The sequence below is a fragment of the Balaenoptera acutorostrata genome, chromosome 5, assembly GCF_949987535.1.
Source record: "Balaenoptera acutorostrata chromosome 5, mBalAcu1.1, whole genome shotgun sequence".
Taxonomy (NCBI): Eukaryota; Metazoa; Chordata; class Mammalia; order Artiodactyla; family Balaenopteridae; genus Balaenoptera; species Balaenoptera acutorostrata.
Window position 1 is genome coordinate 96,558,229 of NC_080068.1, and position 22,454 is coordinate 96,580,682.

General features: G+C 35.9%; 1 protein-coding gene across 3 annotated transcripts in view; it reads right to left on the minus strand.

The window, feature by feature from the left end:
* SLIT2 (slit guidance ligand 2) overlaps positions 1-22,454 on the minus strand; it is a 386,465-nt gene that overhangs the window by 351,333 nt on the left and 12,678 nt on the right. For all 3 annotated transcript variants that reach the window (XM_007187619.3, XM_007187618.3, XM_057546961.1), the window contains exon 4: positions 20,112-20,183. In XM_007187619.3, the coding sequence (XP_007187681.2) occupies positions 20,112-20,183 (72 nt within the window). The remainder of the gene's footprint in view (positions 1-20,111; positions 20,184-22,454) is intronic.

Here is a 22,454-nt window from a genome sequence, read left to right on the forward strand (position 1 = left end):
TCTGTATTATGTGCTGGGCCTTACACACATTTCATTTTTAATCATCTCAAAAACCTGAAAGGTAAGTTTTATTATCCCTACATGTGAAAATGAAGCACAAATAAATCAACAAATCTAAGAGGTTCAGTTTTATGCGCTGAAACTAAAAGTTGCTATAATAGCGACTTTTCTAAATTCCTACAGTAAAATCAAATGAACAATTAAAAATTTTTAAGTTCTTAACTGTAGCAGACACTGTTGATTATTTCCTCACATCAATCAGCGCCCCTTCCTCTTTTCTGATAGAATCCTAATCTGATTCACTTACCCATCCATCCAAAAGTCCAGAGAGATATCTTAACTAGTTTAAATCAATCACTATATGCCATTTCTTTGGCAACCTTTGTTCTAAAGTTATACACTTTACCTAAATTGTTTCAATGGATTGAAAGAAGGGATTTAGAATCCACTGGGCAGGAGGAAATACCGCCTCCCTTCTCTCTGTCTTTCCTTTTCTTCTTTTTCTCTCCCGCTTCTTTTTTCCTCTTTCTCCCACTGCATATGAACCAGTGGGATTCCAACATGAAGGCCTAAACGATGGCCATTTGAGACCAGGAGCAAAGCCTTAGGATAAGCTGCCCTCGAGGATGGAAAAGTGAAGAGAGAGGAAAAAAATGAAACACTACCTCTAAGCTTCTTGCTCTGCGTGATCATAATTTTCCTTATTATTGAAGCCAGATTCAGACAGGTGTCATTCATTTGCAACTGAAACCATATAACTAATCCACCAACCACAACCACCTATTTTACATCTTACTGAGGAATTCAACAAGACTTTGAAATGGAAGAGCTTTTCCAAAAGCATCCACAATAAGCTGGCTGACATGAAATATTATCCTGGGTAGACAGCATTTCAGAAAATAAAGTGAAATATTCTCATTTTCAAGCACATGTGTAGAGTACATGAATTCAGTGAAGTGTCAGTGTTTCTAAGAACTAGTGATAATTATTGAGAATTTATTAAGAGTAAGCACTTTGCTGACACCACAAACTAAATCTTCACAGCAACCCAGTAACATATGTAGTATATTATCTTCACCTAACAGGTAAGGAAACCAGGTCAGGAGACTGTTTCCCACCCAGCACACTGCTAAAACTACAGTTTGAACTCCATCCCACAAAATCTTGGCTCTCTCTACCATAGCATGCTGACTCACTTGCCATTTTTTAAATTCTAAAATAAATTAACATCATAACATTCCCATAATAAACACGATGGCATACAACAACTGCAGGGTTTTTTGTCTGGACACTGATTTAGCAGTCTGCATAAACATGCTCTGGTTCTGTCAAATATGAACTGTTTAAAAATCACATACAATATTACTGATTTAAATTTTTTTTTTTTTTCAGACACAAATTTACTGTTTCAACAATAGAAATGTGACTTGGAGGAAAAGAATGTAAAGTCCTTACTAAATGTATTTAATAAGCATTTATCAAGCCCCTACTACATGCTCAGTGATACAGTAGGTGCTTTGGAAGGCATATAAATGAAAAAGACTTAGAACCTGCCAACAGAAGCTTGGATTCTAGAAGGAGAGAGAGAAGAAAAAATTAACTATGATAAAAGGAAACTGTTACATAAAACTAACAGAGGCCTAAGAAAAACTATGAGGCAGGGCTGCAAAGGGACCAGGCTCAGATTAAGCGCTCCAAAAAAAGCCTCAGAGAAGAATTCATTTGAATTCATTATGAAAGTCTTCATGTAAGCGCGTTTAGTCAACAAAGTAGTCCCAACTTTGGGCTAGGACCTAAGGTATCTGAGATAACTAAAGTATGACCTCTGCTATAACAACCTCTTGAGACATAAGGCATACTGTTATCAAAAAAGGGGGTGAGCGGTATTCTGTCAGGTAGTAAAGGAGAAGGAAAAGGGATAATCTGTGTGAGGCTGCTGTGACCTCTAAATGGAGAGTACTGTTTGCCTGAGGCATTGAGTTAATGGGGTCACATTTTCCTGAGTGAAATCAAGGAGGCCTTCACTGTGGAAGAGGCATGATCTGGATCTTGGAGAGTGAATAGAAGCTTGCCTGATGAAGAAGGCAGAGGAAATACCAGAGGCAAAAGTCCACAGGCTCAACAGTAGCTGACTTAACAAGTATAACTCTTCAAGTACACGGTATAATAAGAGAACATCAGGAAACAAGAATGATAAATTAGGACCACTGAGGAAACTTGAAAGCCAAGGTAGGAGTTTAGAATACAGACCCTGGTGTTAGTAAAGGTTTAGAGAAAAGTAACTGTTCTATTATTTACCAGCCTTATTACAGTGGGCTAGTAATTCAGTTAACCACTGTAGGCTACAGTTATTTCATCTATACAATTGAAGCAGTGATATGTATTTATCTGAGTTCCTGTGACTGTCATGGGAAAATGTTTTGCTAAATCTAAACTGCTATGCTTATAGACTAAATGATTTTTGACTGGGGAAAGGACCTAATCCAAGCTGTACTTTAAGAAGGTACCTCTGGATGAAGAAATCCTGGAGCAGGGGACCCTAGTTAGGAAGTAAACTAAAGACAGGGAAAGAAGAGGATGGATGGGTGTGGTTGTCAGGAGCTAGAATCAACAGAACTTGAGAGTACGGATAAAGGAAGAGGAAATGAGTCAAGGTGACAAGAAGCTTCAGGTTTGGATTAGTGATGGGAGGAGTGGAAGACAGAGGAGAACAAGCTCTCTATAAGCGCCTATGAAGAATTAACAGTGCATCAAACACCGTGAAGATTTTAAATAGATGATAAGGATCATGGCTTTTGTAGCATTTTTACCTAATTAAAGGAAACTCTTGACCCCTGTCCAGTCAAAACATGTGGTAACAAGCACTGCACTGTAATCAAATGCCAGCCTGCCACTTGGGCAAATTACATGATCTCTTTGGGTCTCAGTTTTCCCATCTGTAATTTGGATCCCCTTCATATTGCTGAAGATCCGGTGAGTAACTATTAATACGAATAAACCTCTGAGAAGAGCTCCCGGGTCATGTGCTGAATCCATGAGAGTGACACAGCTGACCTCAACATTTCCACCCTCATCACCACCACTTCCTTCAATCAGAAAATATTTCTTTGTGGAATGAAGGCTGTATTAGAGTAAAGCACCAAAATTTCTACAGACTTGTTCTACAGCCTGCCTCTGGCCATACACACGAAATATCAGTGTGTTTATCCCATGAAAAAAAAAAAAGAAAAAAAGGTGCTTTGATTTGGAGCAAGAAGAATAACAGTGTCATATGGTCTCCTGAGTTGTTTGTACAAGCTACAACTAAATCAAGACTACACGCAGAGCACACTCCCTGGGTGCAAACTTCAGTCTGTCTGCTAAATGGTCTATCAGGCCAGGATCGGCAGAGGGGTGCTAACCTTTGCTGCTGCTGATGGACTCCCACCACCCCAGCCATAGGCTTCATCACTGACTTACACTCACTATCTCACCCTCCTTGCTACACTTCCCTTCCCAGCTTCCCAGCTGAGCTGTCATGATGCACTGTCTCTATAGGGCTGGATTTGCTAAGATAAGATAATGGCCTTTTATGTGCAGGCGCTGTGAATTCCTCTCCATCCCTTGTACAGGGAAGACAATTTAAGTGGAAAGGAATAAATTGCTCGATTTAATACAGTGACCAAACACAAAAGCCTAATCAAAATGTCAGAAGTACATGCTCTAGAATGGCAAAGAACTGTGGAAGCACACGAAATGTGTGAGCTGTGCCTTAGCAACCCAAGCAAGGATACAAAATGATGAGATGAAACTAGCCGCCTCAATTGCTTCCTATTATTTTAGCAATTTCAATTTTGTAGTTAATTCGGTAGCACTATTGCTTTATTTGCAAATTACACAAAATCACATAGACACACACACAAATGTGTAAAATATTAGGAAAGAATTTATAAATGCTATCAAAGATGCTGTAGAATAGCCTTTTCTAGACACTCAGTATCACAGGGAGGAAACTGGTACAAAAAGCCACCTACGTTTAAGTGCATATCTTACATTGACATAAGATATACGGATTGAACAAGTTTACTAATTGCTACTCTTTTTAAATTTAAACACTATCAAGGGAGAACAAATGCAAAGATATTAAAAAGTCAAAACTTCAGATGCTTTTGGTAGCTCATTTGGCATGCCAGATGACGGTGGATGCTTGTACTGCCTGCACTTTTATTTCAGATTACAAATATGTGCATGTCCACTATCTGTGAAAACTGCTCTATGGTGACAGAGATGAAAGTGCCCAAACCCTGGAGGGGTGTACAACCTACAGAGGGGATTTTGTTAACAAACTAATAAGCATAATATAAAAATTAAACTATTTCTATAATATACTAGACTTAGTCAAATATCTTTAACTCCCTAGGCTAGAGGTGTATGGATTAATCATGGTAAAAAGTCACTAAAAACACCTGCATATTGGCAGGTATCTACTGCTTGGTATTGCACAGCTACACAAAGGAAGGTCCCCTCTCCCCAGGCGGGTGGTGGTACCCTCTGAATGGCAGCAGTCTCTGTAGACAGGAAGTAAAGCAGTGCCTGGTTAGTAGCAAAGCCAGGCGGGACTTTCAACATTCCAGAAGCAGGACTGCGAAGGTAGAGAACGCCATGAAAATGGAGAGGAAAGAACAAGCAGCTTGTGATGTGTCTCTGAACAGTTAGGCTTCCCATTCTAGTACAGAGGGGGGTGGGGGGAAGGGCAGACTCAGTCAAAAATCAAAAAGCAATAACAAATAATTTTAATAGATAATGGTAAATGTTTGGTTATTGGCCCTTAACCCATTCAAGAGTTGTTTTTCTGAAAAATATTTAACATCAGTTAAACTCTGGCAGATAGGTTACATATTTTAATCCTCTCAATGACTCGGTGACATTGATGCTCTAATTATTTCCACCTAAGGAAGAGGATGTTGAGGTGGAGAGGTTAAGTAACGTGCTCCAAGTCACACAGTTAGGAAGCTTGGAAGCTAGGCTTCAAATCCTGGCAGTCTGTTGCAAAACCTGTATTCATTCATTCAACTGTTATTTCTTGCGCACCTACTACTATGCTCTGCCTTCATGAAACTTGCGTTCTAATTGGGAGGGAAAGACAACCAGATAAATAAGTAAAACACACAATATGATAGATGGCGATGGAGCATAAAAGAAAAACAGGGAAGTGGGAAGACAGAGTTGGGGTACTCGGTTTCCTCACACAGAAGGAACCCAAACTATGACACAATGGATTATTTTTATGCTTGTAATAAAATCCGAAGAATGTGTTTGTAAATGCTGAATAATGTGAAGTGATTATTTTGATTCAACCCATTTCATCAGGCTCTGAAGTAGTTTTGTTTTAGCCATAACCTGGTGTTTTCTTTGATATCTTTTCCCTATTTAATATAAATAAGAATTGGCATTCAAGCAACATGCTAGGTGAACTAACAGAAAGGACAACAATTTTCCATGATGACCAGTATAAGTATCCTGTTGAGAGGTACCTATCAGGTATAAAACTGTCTTAGGAGATTTCAATACTATTAATTTTTGTTCTTTTTTCTTATTTTCCTGTCTTTAACCTAATCGTCTAAATTATTTTGTCCTTTAGTCCTTGGAGACATGGGTTTTGGTCGAAAATACTGAACATATGAAACTCTATGTTGATTTCAAAGTCCGTTAACCAACTACAAATTGAATATAAAATACTTTTAGCTTCAACACTCTCTGTGGAGTGAGAAAGACTCCTGCAGCTTCACACCCAGCTGAGAGGATGCAGACTTCCCTGTGTTGCTAAAGAATGCTGTGCACAGCAGGCTTCAGGTGTTACAATGACAAAATCAGGGAAAAGAGAAAGAGTTAAGTGATAAAATGTTCTCAGCCATTAAAACAGAGTTGAGTGGCGCTGTGTGTGTGATAAAGAAATTTAGATCCTTGCATAAGAATTTCAATACCTTAGCACTGGTGTCTGCTTAAACGTGTGTGCGTGTGTGTATACATATAACAAATGGTTTTATATACGACACACACACACACACACACACACACACACACATAAGCAAATACCAGTGCTAAGATATCAAAATTCTTACCCAAGGATCTAAGTTTCTCTGTCCCTAGAGTTAACAAACGAATGCCAAGTTTACTTTCAAAGGTGGGCTGAAAAGAACAGATTTATTAGACCAATGCACTATAAAGAGTTGTTTACCTGACCATGTTGGTACAAGAAAAATAATATTAAATTTCAACAGTCCATGACTAAAAGTTTTTATTTTTAAAAACTCTCAATGAGAATTAACGAAAAGTAGTTATTTTTTGGAACAGGTAAAGGCTGCTCTTGCTATTTGGATTAACTAGTGTTAGTGGGGGAAGTACGGAAAAGGGGGGCCTGTATAGTCAAATAACTTTGAGAAACAAATTTTTTAAGTTAAACAGATTTCTTCATTGCAAGATGCCTTGGAGATTAACACACAAGTGTCCACTGCAGTCACCACAGGGGATACGACTTTCATTATTTCCCCAAACATCTGACCACAGAATACTTTGCTCTTGGATCACTGGAGAGCACATTTTAGGAATCACTGCTTTGAAATATAATACATATAAAATAATCAGCATAGCAACAAATACAAGGCACTAAAATAACATATGCTTGAGAATTGGGGAGAAGACCTACACCTAAAAAAAAATCTAAATCTGAATCATCTTATAAAAACGCAACAAAAGTAAGTACACCTTGTAAGTACTGTACATCACACTGATGATGTGAATATAACATTTATTTGGAAATAGCTAAACCTCTAGCAAAACGTGTTTACCTATACTTTAATAGCGTTATTCAACTTGATCACTTAATTTAGAAAATAAAGCAATTTATTATTAAAAAGCAATTTATTATTATAAAGCAATTTATTATTAAAATATCTGGACTGTATTATTGTTGATTTATATCATTCTTCTCTCTTTAAATTAGCGTATGGTTTTTGAAAGGGAAAGAGTTGAAGAATAACATTTGTCCATTTTAATAACATTCCTTTATAAGTATGATTCTTTTTTGCCCCTCTGTCATATTGAAGTCAAGTTCTTCATCGGATTTTGATGTAGTATCCCATCTTAGGCAACAGAATGATACCTGATAACTCAGAAAAGAACAAAAAATAATGTTGATAACAGTGGTACTGCCCATTGTGTAATTCTTTGCTGTAAGATTAACAAGAATAAAAGAAAAATTATTTCCAGACCCCCTCAGGTGAAAACTCTTGCCCTGAAATACTCTGAGTAATACACTTTGTGATTTTTAATGTAATTACTGTAGCTACAAGTGTTATTCTTGTTCGTCCAACTTAGCTTTTCCAAACAGGCTATTTGCTGCAGTAATTTCCCGTGCTGCAGTAACTTCCCGCGCTGCAGTAACTTCCGGCATCAACTAAATTCCAGAGGATTACATGGTGGGTGGGGAGAGGAAAAAAGGTTATTTCCTTTTATCAAATGTAACTATGTTGCCTTCTCATTCCATCAGTTCCTCTGCAATAAAAGAAGAATCCAGGGTGGTCACTTGGAGTACCTGATTAACAACTTTTCTTGAAACTATTCATTATGTGTGGAATTCATTCTCCTTAAAGACAGGGAAAGAAAACCACACCAACTCTGAGAGGGAGCCTGTCTTTTAGAAACAGACTCCAGATTTCAGTTGCCTTCAGAGTATTTGGGTTCTATACATTCTATTATCCTCAAAAAGTCAGGAAAATTAATTGTCCAGGGTGCACAGTCCATTTAGTAGGGTGAATTACAGAAAATGAAGGCCCCTGCTCACAAACCTGTTAAAATCCAAAGATAACACAAGTACGAACATAAACATCTGCGTCAACCATTATTCTCCCTTGATTTGCCTTTTTTGATTTTTTAACTCATTTCTTTATGCTACCATTAGTGATGTTTGAGAGGCAGGTGATTATTGAAATTACTTCAATTACACACCACTTATCTCATATTGAGGGATTATCAAGTATCAGGATAACCACTTAATACTTCATAACCATCACATCTCCTAAATCTCCTTCAATTGTTTTTTCTTTTTTTTAACCTAAGTCTTCAAACAATTTACATTTAATAGCAAAGCCACGCAAAATGTAAGCGGGTTATATTTATCTCATACAGAAACTGCTTTTATTTTTTAAATTGCTAATAGGAAAGAGAACAATCTCAAAATCACTCATCCACAATCTCATCATCTTATTCCTGGTTTATTACATGAATAATTCCACCATTACAATTCTTGCAAGTCCCGTGAAGAGTTCCCTATACATTTTTGCAAAAACAGCTAGAGCAAATCTTTGATATATTTTTATTTCCTCTTCTTCCCTCAGTTATGTTTGCGCATTCCCTAAAGACCAGGAGGCCTTATGCTGAATTCTTGTCCCTCTCTTATCTGAACTACCAAATACTTTTATAAGCCAAGAAACTGCTCCTCAAATCAAGTACCTTTGCTTAGCATCTGCCGCTAGTGACCAGCAGAGTTAGGAATACAACTAGTATGTCTTTTGAATTCTGATCCACATGACATATATTTCATTCCGAATTCAAACTATTGTTAGTGTCTTTTTCAAGCAAAGTTCCATCAAGCATTCAGTTGGAAAGTATTTATTAATCGGCCTGCACTAGGCTAGATGCTGTATGTAAAACAAAGACAAATGTAAGACAGGAGTCTTGGCAAAGTTAACACATGTTATGAATAGAAAATAATACCTAACAGCACATTGTATGAGACAGATAATAATCATGGTAGCCTAAATAATAAAAAACAAAAAAAAATACTTAGCACTTACTATTGTCAAGCATCATACTAAGCTTTGTTCATTTAGTGAATAATTTATTCTACACAACACCTCCATGAGGTAAGTTCTAACTATCATCCTCGTTTTACAAGAAGGAAAACCGGGGCACAGGGCAGGAAATTGAGTGACATTCCCAAGTTTACCCATTAAGTGATTCAAACTTCGGCAGTCTGAGTCAACAGTCTGTACTCAGAACCACTACATTATAATTAATGATCATTTGGAGGTAACGAAAGCAGTTGAGAAAGGTTTGATAGAGGAGGTGAGGCTTACATGAGGATGGCAGACTAGGCTACTCCAAATTGGAAGCAAGGAAGGAGTCCAGAAATGTGCTGGGAATTTCCAATCAGTAACAGGAAAACGTGCTTGCCTGGAACATAGCATATATGCTGTGACAGCCATGAGAAAGTTAAAGTCTAAAGCAGAACTAGATTGTCGTGGGGAATGAAAGTCAGGCAAAAGAGTTTTACGCAAAAGGGAAGTTAATTTTAACTACCTAATCCCCACAGAGTGGACTACAGTATTTCTAGATATTATATCTCCCAATCTCTTATAAGCAATAGTTTCAATAGAATAACTATCAAAGGTATTTGTTACAGTGTAATTGTTTGTATTTAGAATAGTTATTACTATTTTTAAGAGGCAAACCTGGAGACTTTATCTAAAATAAATCCTGAAATCTTTCTCCTTGGTTTCTACTTAGAGATTCCAAATAATTAATGCATAAAATTTTAACCCTGACTTTTTCTCATTATAAGAGCATATCGTTGCTTTCTTAGTGTAAAAGCAACAAATTTATCTGTTAAATGAAATTTCCTATAATTTCCCTACCTATTTACTCTTCAAACATTTTTGAACATTCACAAAATATTTATGTTTCCCTAGCTCTCAGTATCCCCATCTCCAACTATACACACACACACACACACACACATCTGCACACAGCACCTAGTTGGCTTGGAATTTCAATTAGTATAAAGAACTACATCGTTTAGAATATACTAGTTATCCAGTATGTTAAGTAACCAGATATCGTCACTCCTCTTTCTCTTTCTCTTTCATACCTTTTAACTTTTGAGCATTTTGTGTCTTATAACTACCTCAATCAAAAGGTGGAAAAAAAAAAAAAAAAAAAGGTGGGTACGTATGTAAAGGAGATAACATTTAAAGCAATATTCCTACTTGGGGGTTTTGTTACCAGACTCTGGATGGAGAAACAGCTTTGGGAAGAAAAAAAAAACCAATGTGGTTTAAGAAAAAAAGAGAAAAGTTTTAGAGAAATGCTGAAACTTGATAGAAGTAAGGAGAGCATATAACATTGTACAAAGTGGCTATGTAATGCTGAGTAGTATTTTGTGAACGAGAATATAATTCTTGGTTCAAAGCAGGGCAAGAGATTCCTTTTTTTTAACACCCTTATTGGAGTATAATTGCTTTACAATGGTGTGTTAGTTTCTGCTGTATAACAAAGTGAATCAGCTATACGTATACATATATCCCCCTATCTCTTCCCTCTTGCGTCTCCCTCCCACCCTCCCTATCCCACCCCTATAGATGGACACAAAGCACCGAGCTGATCTCCCTGTGTTATGTGGCTGCTTCCTACTAGCTATCTATTTTACATTTGGTAGTGTTCCATTAAGAGATTTTAATAACATTCAATCCTCCTTGCACTCTTTTACCATGAGTAATACAGAAAGCAGGTCTTATCCTGAGACATTTGAATTTAAACTTAAAAAAAAATGGGAATAAACATGTTTAGTTGCAATATGAATAAAAATAGTGTACTTACAAAAACTATACTATAATGGTATAATCATTTCTGGAAAAATTAAGAAAGATTTTACTTTAACAGCAAGTAACTTAACAAATATTTTTTAATATTTCATACATTTAAATATGAAGTTGCATACCTAGATAAAATGAGAAGTAACAGATATAAATTTTTTAATAATTATTTTAGAAAAAGACAGTGTTACTGAGTGTGCGGCTGCCCTTGACAGTACATATTATATTTTCCAAATATTATCAATTTGCCTCAAGGCCACTCTATCTTAGGGAATTGTTTTTATAAAAGATCAGGAATAAGTGAAGGCATCTGATAGCATCAAATCTTTTAGCAATTAATGAAGTAAATCTGAATTTTCATATTAATGGCATCATTCTTCCTATTGTCTATGTATAAACTTCTTGCATCATATCAGAGTAATGATCTCTAATTACATAATGATGATGATAATATAATAACAATGTACCTCCCCCCCTCCCCCGTAGAATCATTTGACAATGTTTACCTATTTTGACCCTCATTCTTAAAACAATGTAACTATAGTGGTAGTTTAAAAGATGTAAAATTCATATAGTTAATACTGTAAATATATTACACCTAAGGTAAATTAATTGGCAATTTCAAATGTTTTACAGCAGAAAGTTTAGAATGTAAATTAAATAACATTTAAATGCCAGATGTTTACATAGAAATAAAGTGTTTAATTAAGACATATTTTTAAGATACGAATCTAGAAACCTTTTAAATAAGCATACCAGATTTCAAATGTAATTTAAATTAATATTTTAGGAAAAAAAGGGTCAAGGTTAAACTGTTTGTTTTCCTTAAAAAGTGTATAATGTCTTTTGTGTCTCTACTAACAAAAAGAAATCTCAATGAAACTCGGATATTAAAACCTCCCAGGAAACCAACAATAAAAGCTGCTAAGAATTTCACAACTTTTTTTTTTCCTTAGGTGTTAATTAAATGATCATTTAACACTGCAATGTAAACACAACATTTTCATCTCCTGACAGCACAGCCTATTATAAATCCTGGGTAATAAAAGTCTCGGTGTTAATGCTCTGAACCAAGTTCCCACCACACTCTAAGATGCCTTGTCGTGTCTAAGGTTAAGCATCTAGACACAAAACAAAGCTTGCGCCTACTCCACTTCCAGTGCAATTTTCCCATCGCCCAGTGACCTAGGTAACACTTTGAGCAATAAAGAATAAATTTAATTTCTCCAGCATTTTGTGAGGATTAGGAACAATTGTTGGCTTGCAATGACTTTTTATCCTTGGATTCTTTTCCTCCAGAGCATTCCTCTGGTCCTAAAAGAGAATTCTGATGGTTTAAGACATAGAACAAACAGAACTTTAGGCTTTTTTCAATCAGTTGGAACTGTTGGAGGGGAAGCAATCAACCTTTCTCTGTGCTATTCTCAGCTATTCACATACTTCAAGCTTTAATCTTTCACTAGTAGAAGAAACCTATCATGACGGGGCAAAGCTATCTTTTTCCATTCTGTTTCCAGACTTATTTCTCTTTTCTTTACATTTTTTTTTTTAAAAAACACTTAAATCAAGTTGCCATACTTAGCTGTTCACATTTAGTTGGGGGACATTTCAAGAGGCACAGATGTTCTCTTAATAACATTTCACACAGCCATGTTGTACCCTAGACCATGGGTATTTCCAAAGACTGGACTTTTTACTCTTCATTGCTTCCTTCTCTAGAGTTTAGACTTTCTTAAACTCTTGCCCTAAGTTTCTTATATCACAATTTATCAAATGTTTTAAGGTTAACCCTCTATAAATAATTCCTTGATAGCAAATAACTTGGTTGTGGGTAACAGGTAATGAAGAGGACATATACACATTCATCTGACTGCAAAGCTTATGTACATATAAAAAGTATTGGAGTTACAATAAAAACAGACAAAACAAAAATAACTTCAGGCTCAAAGCTATTTCATTACCAATCATTGTTTAAATCCAAAGTGCTGAACAGTTTGCAATTTGAACTGCATTTTGACAAAATGTTTAGTCTAAAAGTGCACTGAAAATCACACATGCAGCTTATGTAAAGGTGGCCGGATGTTCCACAGATCAAATCATATTTGTATATTACAAGTTCAATGGACTAATTCTTTTATATTGTTTTTAAAACTGAAATCTTAGTGATAAAAATGTTCTTTAGCAACGTACGTAAATCTTCTAAATAACTTTCAATATAGTTTACCTATACCTTAAGGAGTTTACTCAGCATTTTCTAACTAATTCGTATTTTTCCTTCATTTTGTTATTCAAGACAACACATCATTAAAACAACAATTTAATATGTGGACTAACATAAATCGTTCCTGAATCACAGCCTCTTTTTCTACCCTTGATTCATTTTATATAAGAGTTTTAAAATTATATGAATCATCAACTGGGAGTGGGTAAGAGATCTCATTAAAAACATTCTGGCCTTAATATAACTTGTGTTGCCAAGTAAGGAGAATTGGAATGATGCAAATGCACATTTTATGCTAATTTGCAGTGTTAAAAAATTAATGTGGTTACGCTTATGTATGTGTTATTACACTGAGAATAAATGTAAGAGAGACGTGAAAGAGAACTGGGAGATTTGCTGACTGTGGGCAACTTGCAAGGACATCTGTGTGACTATTATTTCATCCCATTTTGCAATGAGAGGATGATAATCCTACAAGCATCATTTCTATCATACTGGAAAGTTGACAATGTTCTTTTGAATACAGAATTTATCTTGTGACTTGAAATATTCCCAGGAGGTAAATATCATCCCCATTTTACAGATAAGGAACCTTATCTCCAGAGGTGTCCACTGATGGACAAAGATAGCAAAGCTACTAATATCTGAGTAGGCATTTAAACACAAGTATTTTATGCAACCTCTCATAAAATAAATTGATTTCAGTGTCTTAAAACATAATGTAAACACATTAAAATTAGTTCATTAGAACTAACACACTATGGACACTTGTTCCTAGAATTAATATTTATATAAACTTCAGTCACCAAATTATAATCTTGAGATGGCAGTGGCAATTTTATGATTTACAGTCAAATTTTAAAATATTCCCTGATGATGTGTATTGAATAATATCTTTTTGACATGAGAACCATATATTTAAATTCATCTTTCGAAAAAAACACAGTCAGTCTCCATGAACATTGTAGGCTTTAATTTACATATTACAGGTCAGATGTTAGCAATGGTTGTGGTCCACAAATGCCCCGTATTACAGAGGGCCACACACCATGCCAGTTTTTCTCCCCTGCATCTAGCACAGGATTCACCAAATTCAAGTTGGCTAACCATGAGTATTTGCTGGTGGAAACAGAAACATTTGCATCTGGGAAAGCAACTATTTAAACAAGTGCACTTGAGTGGGAAAGACCTTCCTGCACTTGACTTTCCTCTGCCAGGAACTATGCTGTGGATTTCACACTCAAAAAGTCTAGTTGGTGGCTTGGCAATAGTAGAAACTTGCCAATTTCTGACCTTCTCCAGCAACAAGTCTTTTATTAGTGATCCCTTTAAAGTAAAAACTACCCACAGGAAGCCTGGCAAAAATCTCAAATACAGTCTTAGTCTTCATTGCTTTTATAACTTCTAAATCATACGATTGCATGTTGATTTATAAACAAAAGTCCTATTCAATGGCTTGCCTATTTTTTTTTCGTGGCAAGTGGTAATGGCTACTCTGAAGTGTGTCCAGTTATCAGTCTATGAAGCGTTTTGTCTACCTATTTAAAAACAAACCTTTGGTTATATAACAGTAATCTCTTGCAATGAAATACTCCTCATATATCTGTTTTTTAAGTGGCAAGATCAGAGTCCCTTGGGCCCAGTAATAATAAGTAATTAATAAGTTACTTAATAAATAATAAGGGACTTGAGGTTTTAATCACTGACAGTTAACACCTTCCTAAGTGTTCTCTCTCATGTGAGGTCTTTGTTTTCAAAGATAAGGAGTCAATCTGTTCCCCTTAGCAAGGTATCAGTATTCACAATACAAATAGTGTATCCTTGCATCAAATGATGACACAGACATACCACCTCTGAACAACTTTTATTCTCTGCACCTGAAGCTCTCTGGCAGTCTTGGCAACAGAGATCAGCAGCAGCTATCACGGCAGCTCCCTGGATGTTTAATGACGTCGATCTGGCGGGACCACAGTAACCTTGGCAACTATAACCTGCAATTCCTGCACTACCACTGTCGGATTTACCGTGGCAGGGGCCAAATAGGCCAAGAGTAAAATGAAGCAGGAAACTACACACCTGACACCTCTAAGGAGCCCACACTTTAATCAGAGCTGGCAGAAATTAATTCAAGAGGAATTCTGACACAGGCACCACGGCTCTCTTCTGCTTTTATCCTTGAATCCAAGAATCCTGAGACTTAATTGGCATCAGAGAACTGGGGTGAGGGGGGTTAGTTTTATATAAGTGCAGTATTAAGGTATATTTTGCTTAGATGGAAAATGGATCATTTTGATTTTTCAGTGTCTACCAATACCCTTCAATGTTTAGAAAACCTAAGGGGACAAACATTTAATTAGCCAAGGTACCCTTTAAATTTAATTTGGTTCCCCATTATTCATACTACCTTCCCAGTGTTACTATTTGCTCATTCAAGTTACAAACCCTGAGCCCAACAGAGATTTAATTCAATACATCAAACACTGAGAGCTTTCTAAAGGTCAAGCCTTATACTAAACCCTGGGGATACTAAAAAAAATGTTTTTGTAATGCATGTATACCAGCATTTATAGCATAATTAAAAGAAAAAGAAAACTAATCTACTAACAATTGTCAAGTATACTAGTGGTTATATCTGAATGGTGAGATCATGAATTTCTATCCCCACTTACTTTTCTCTTTTTCTGAATTGTCTAAACCTTTTTTTTTTTTTCTTGGCCACGAGGCATGTGGGATCTTAGTTCCCCAACCAGGGATCGAACCTGAGTCCCCTGCAGTGGAAGCGCAGAGGCTTAACCACTGGACTGCAAGGGAAGTCCCCTAAACTTTTTTAATATACGCATGTGTTACCCTTTTAACTATTAAAAACCAAAATAAAAAGCTAAGGCTCCTTCTATGAGAAACGGAAGTAAGGACAGCTTCATTGTATATTTGTTATGTTTCACAAAGCAATTTTTACCTTAATAGAAATTAAGTTTTCCTTAAGTTTTAAATATTCCCAATAATTATCATCAAAAAGTATTTGGAGAATCTGTGATCCTATCCGACAGCAAAGGAATTGTGACCTGACCAGTTGAATTAAGCGCTCAAAATTTATTTGTCTCAGGTAAGGAGTCACTAGGCCATAAAAAGAGTCCTTGGCTTTAAAAATACTACTTATAATGTTAGATAATTTAGTGGCTCCAAAGGTCTCTAGGTAAACACCACTTGTTAACCAGAAATAAAGAGTTTTTATTTAAAGAAGTAAAAAAAATGAATCACTGGGACCTATATATTTGTTTTTGTTTGTTAGTTTTGTTTTGTTTCAGTAGATACAAGTGAAAAATGAGTTTCTGCAACGTGGTTTGGCTACTTAAGCTTATGTTAGAAGTCTGGGTAAATATATAATACTCAAAGAAATAAACTGAAAACCACAAAACAAATATTTATAACCGAATGCTTAACCACAGTACTAGCAATGAAATTCCTCTCTAATGAGCCCAGATGAGTAGCTGCAAACTCTAACTGGTAAGTCACCTTTAAGGTTATGTTTTTCAGGAGCATTTGTATAAGCTACTCATAAATTTCAATCATAATCGACCATTTCAAAAGTCACTGAAATTTCTGTCCGTTAACCAGCTCCTAATTGTTCTGAGAATCATGTTCTCCACTCTTAAACTGATAATAAAAGTGCAACCTCAGTTTTGGAGGAGGAGCAAAGGGGGAGGACAGAGTATCTACATAAGCTAAGAAAACTATGTGCTGTCTCTTTTAACCTCCAACCTATGGCCCTTTACTTTTCTTTTTTCTTTACTTACACTTTCCATCTGTCAACAAGTGCTTGTAATTTTATTACACTGTCCTGTAGTTTATGCAGAGTTGGTATTATTTTACAGAGTTCTGTTAATGGACTGGATAAATGGTAATGCTATTTAAACTAGTCTCCTGCTCCAACAAACACAGCTGCAACTGTACTACTATTTCTGAGCAAACATCTTGACCTGAACATGGAGTGCTCTCTCAACCCGTCCAAAGAGAAATTGGAGCAGACAGCAAAGGAAAAGCATATTTGGCCGCTAGCAGCAACCAACCGTGTCGAATCATAATTCATATACAGTGTACCCTCTTTTTCTTTTATACTGCATTTAGAGTTTTTTTTAAAAAGCATGTGTGCTTCTTCACCTGGCATCTCATTTTCAGCCAAGAGTCAAATAGCGATTATTCATTACAGAAGCACAAAGAAAATCTGTATAATGTCCAGTTTGCTTAGATTTAATCTAAGCAAACAATGATAAAAGTCAAACATCAGTGTATGAACTATATAGTAAAAGAAGTAAACTTTTTCATTGATTATGTATCAGGAAACAATAGTATTAAGTAAGGGTAAAAGATAAAATAAGTTAGGAAAAGAACTAGAGGTACGAATTAGCATTATGCATCAATTTATAAAGAGAAAATAAATCTAAATTTGTTTCTTTCATGAATTCTAGATGTGTATGGCTCTACTGAATTATACAGTAGGGCAACTGTAGATCATTTGATATGCAAATACAACCACCAGTCGACTTTTCCCTGTCACAACATATTGTCCTATTGTTTGTCCAAAATCCTGTATCTTTTGTTTGGTCACTTATCCTTCTTGTGAAAGAAAAGTTCATTTTTAAATGAACATTTTAAAGGACATTTTTGTATGTAGATTTGTGCATATTTTTCCATCTGTCAGAACAGTTGTTTCGGGTTAGCTACTAGGCACCTGTATCATATGAAGAATACTTGAACTTGCATCTTTCCTCTTGGAAATTAAACTAGACAGGCAGCTAGCTTCACAAGCTTTTGTTCCTTTATTTATTAAATACTCTTAATGGTGGTTGTTTAATCAATTAGTGATCACCATCATAAAAAACTGGTCACATGTAGCTTATAACTTTCCTCTCAAGAGAAAGATCATTGCTAACAATCCACTAGGTCTAATTCAGGTGAGAGAACAGTGCCTCAACTCAAAAGAAGATTCCTTTTTCCTGATGCAGAAAAAAATTACACCTCTATGTTTCCATGTGTATCCAGTGTCTATGTCAGGTGTCAAGTAACAATCAGTATTGAACATTAAGCCATCAAGCTCTAACTTCAGGAAATCAAAGCCTTCAAGTCCCTCTTGCAACTAGTCCCACACCAGAAACAAAATTTTATCTTCCATTACTCCCCAGGGGAAATCCTTTGAGCCAAACAGGCACAACATGACTCTGAACACATTTTCTAGCTGCCTATCGCCCCACTTGTTAACATGCTTTTAATTAACTACAAAATGTTGCCTTATAGTTTTATGGGTTCTGTTTCTTTAACTGACATAAGGATTCTGAGTCATCTTCTTTCATACAGCAGCTTCATAAAGTTATAAAATCATAACAAAACATAAGGGAAAATCCCTTGGTCCATTATATGACATTGTCAAAGGGGGCAAAATATTAAACAGAATATAATTCGCTGATAAGTGATTCTGCACTAGATTATTATACCACCTGAATCCCTCTAAGAAAATTAATCCCAGTACTTCCAGACTAAAAATCAAACATTCTAGTTTCTCAGAGACAGTGTTAAAGTTACTTCCTATATTTTCCTCTCTTCAGCTTAATAATTTTAATTCTAGCTATAACAGTCATTCCATTTAAATTATATTTTCATAGCTACATAGGAAACAGACAATTTTCTAGACAACGTGGACTGTTTTTATACGCACATTGTTAGCAAAGTAGTAATTTAATAGCACTCAATGTATACTAGCTTTGAAATCAATTCTTCAAAATCCCCTCAATCAAAAAAAAGTTAAAGCAGAAAGTAGAATCTATTAAAACCATCTCTGTAGCCCTTCTTGCAAACTAAGCACAAATAATTAAATACAAGTATCAATTTATATTCATACATATAATTTTCATAACAGCCTACATCTAGTTTCCTTGGTAAAAATAGTCCTTAGAGAATTCTTGTTAAAAAGGCGGTCTCAAGGTTTCTTTATTTGATTCTTTTAAATTTACTTAAATTGGGCCAATTAACCAGCAGGGAACACAACGCAGAGGAGAAATACTGCTAGGTGACTTTGGCTATCCTTAGAGGAACAGAATCAGGGAAGTCAGACTCTAGAGAGAAGACCTCATGTGTAGCTGGCTCCACCTTCGCCTGCTGGGAAAATTCTCTCTATAGTCAGCTAAGGTGTGAGGAGGGCCTAACACAGATCCTAAATGAGATACAATGTGGGGGGAGGGCTGTGGGAAGAGAGCCTTCCTACTTCTGGAATTCATAACAACAATATTGAACTAGTAGGCTACCACAGAAGCCGTGGCTACAAAGTCAAGTTCAGAAAAAGCAATCTCTTCACTTACCCAACAAGCATGACCATATGGGACTTTCCCCACCATCCAGGTGTGAGCCAGGCTGAGCAATTTATTCTATATATCCCAACGATTTTTCACAACATCCACAAACATCAATAATCGTTATTTACTTTTCCAACACTCTATAGCTTATCTCCCATCTGCACAAAATCATTCATATGGCTGAAAATCTAATTTTAAAAGCTTTCAGAAGTATATTTTCACTATGCACATTAGGTCAATGAACAAGCATTCCAGGGAAGAAAAACCGATTCTGCCTAAAACTCACATGACGCTCCTTCCAAAGAAGTACTTCTGTTAACAGTCAATGACGTATTTGATATGAAACCCTTACAGTCGTTCATATTGCAGAGTTTGGAATTCTGGCTTTAAAAGGAACATTTAAGAGGAAATTTACAGTCCTCTTTAAATACCTTATAATAATATTTCCAGACTAATAAACACTATGTGAATACAGAAACAATATCAAAAAAGCTGACGTTAAAAACCCCAACTTGACAAGAAAACACTGCCGACTTCCTCTGAAGAGGAAGTGCAGTGGCAATCTTTCCCTTCAGAACTTAATCAAAAGTTTCCATAAAGAAGTTAGGTAAATCTCCCCATCAGGACCAAAAAAGAATAATACAATTACAATAACATATACACAAATCAGTAAATGCTAACCAAACAAAGGAACTGGAACCACTGGAAAACCAATCATAAATTTCCAAAAAAAAAAAAAAAAAAACGAAAAGAGAGAGAAAAGAAAAAAAGAAAGAAAGGCAAACTTTTAATCCATGAATCTACGGGTGAATAGATGAATAGATTCCAGGAAAGCACAAGGAAACAGATCCAAAATACATTTAATAAAACACGAGGTACTAACCAAAGCAACAATAACTATTTCTGTCTACTTACAGTCTGTATAGCTTCGAAGTCCCCAGAAACAGCAACTCAGGAAACAGCTGAAGGTGATTTCTGTTTAAACGCCTTTTGAGAAAAACAAAAACAAAGCGTATGTTACATAGAAAGTACCCAACAATGAGACTGTGATTGGGTAGTGTCATGCCTCATCCTGTATTTCAGTAAAGAATGAAACAACATTCAAGAGAATTCAAGCATTGAAAATCAGAAGTTGGTTACACCTTTTGTTACATGACTCTTTAAAGCAATTTTCCATTGTGCTTACTCAGATGATGATTACTGGGGCCTAAACTCTAAATTCACATCCCCTGCAACATCAGTCAACCAGCACAGATGCAATGAAACAGGATTTCTGGACTCAGACTCTGGTGTCTAGGTTAGGCAAGTTCAACATACAGCAGAAATACCATATTAAATGGTGCCCTAAAATAATTCATACGCTGTCCCAAATGACCTACATTTTCAGCCAAGGTACTGAGGGGAGGTGGAAATTTCATTTTTTTTAGCTTTTCATTTAGTTTCAGAAAAATGTATAAGAAAGTGTCAGCATGGTTTCTACCTCTAGGCAAAATCACAAGAAAACCGCAATCCACAGTTCTTGACTCTTAACTGAATAAGGCTGAGTTATAACTAACAGTGAGGGCAAAATGTTTAAGTAATGTTTTCTTCTTAATGTTTAAGTGATATTGGGATGTTTTAAATATTTTAGAAAAGAATCTGATTGCAACTCTAACTCAATTTAAGCCCCGGTACTACATAACTAAGCTCTTTTGGACTATGCACACTAGAGAGTGGCAAAATCTAGCCCTCATGTACTCATATCCCAATCTCATTCGTTTTAAGTGTACAATTTAACGTTTCAGTAAAAATAAATATCTATCCTCTCTACTTTTCCCAAATTTAAATAAAATGATGACAAGTTGATGTAAAATGCACACTTAAATGATTTATAAGCTGCTATAGCTCCAGAGGAGAGTAAGGACGTCCAGAAACTAACATCACACTGAAGAAACTTGAGGTGTTTCTTGTGAAAGATAAATGTTAAGGTGGCAGGAAAAGAGGGCATATCAATCTTGCCCTCTTCTAAATATGATGACATATTTAAACGGTCATCAGATGGGAGCAGAATTACAGTTATTTAGTCTCTGGAGGGCAGGAATAGCACTAGTAATTATAACTCAAGAAAGTACATCATAAGGAAGACCTTTCTAAGTATAAAAGATATTAAGAAATGGGATGATCGGCTTTAGGAAGCTCTCAACTCCTTACTCCACATATATTCAAGCAGAGGCTATGCATTTTTTTCCCCGCAACGGATGTAATAAAAAGAAATTCTGCATTAAGTGAAAAGTTGGACAAGGTGAACTTCAGAACTTCTTCCAACTCTAAAATGCCATGAGAAAATGATAGCTATGCTTACCATCTTTTGCTGCATAACTCATATTATTAAGAAGTTGGTCATCTATAGAAATACTCTCAGCACTTAATAAAATGTATGCTCATAAAAGTGTATGCTGAGACAATCAGAGGGAAAATAGTAAAATCAGTAGTGAAAGGGTGGACTTACTTTTCACCTACACTAATTTTGATGAATAAAGCACATAACAAGGTTAAATGTAAAGTGAAACCAAAAGCTTTTATTTTTTTTCTTTGCCAGGCATGGTTCTGAGGAAAGAGTACTTCCAGAGTCTACCATTAAACATTTTCAATAAAATATAACTTAATGATGACCTTGTTATATTGTGTCTGAAAAAATAGATTACAAGTATTCACAACAGGGCTAATGAGAATTTGTCTAGGGAAGACTCCCCATTGTCCAAAGAAGCAATTGCAATTTTTAAAATGACAGAGATGTGCTTTCATAATCTGATCCAAACCATTGGACTAACAAACATCGTCCATGATTCTCCAGCCAAAACAAGCACGCTCCTTCAGGTCCCCAGCCCCTGCAGAGGCAACTCTCTGTATGGAGCTTTCCCTTTTCTCCAAAAGGTACTTTCTTACATCCTCTGTGTAATTCCCCTGATTCTCCTACATGAAGTTGATTCCTCCCTTGCCTGTGTCTCCATATGCCCATAGTATTTGATAAATAAGAGTCCCTCGCACTATATTATATTTATTCACATACTGGTCTGATTCCCACTACACTGTAAGCTCTTCAAGTGTAAAGGCCATATCTGTGTATTTCCTTCCTTCTTCCCAGGCACTTCTTAGGTCCTTAGGATAAACTGCTCTTTGCATTTTGATATAGTTCAGCAAAATCCTAGCATGTGCATTTTATGTTCAGGCAACTTTCTCCAGGCATGCTCCCTAAGGTACCCGCCTTAGGTTTTATGC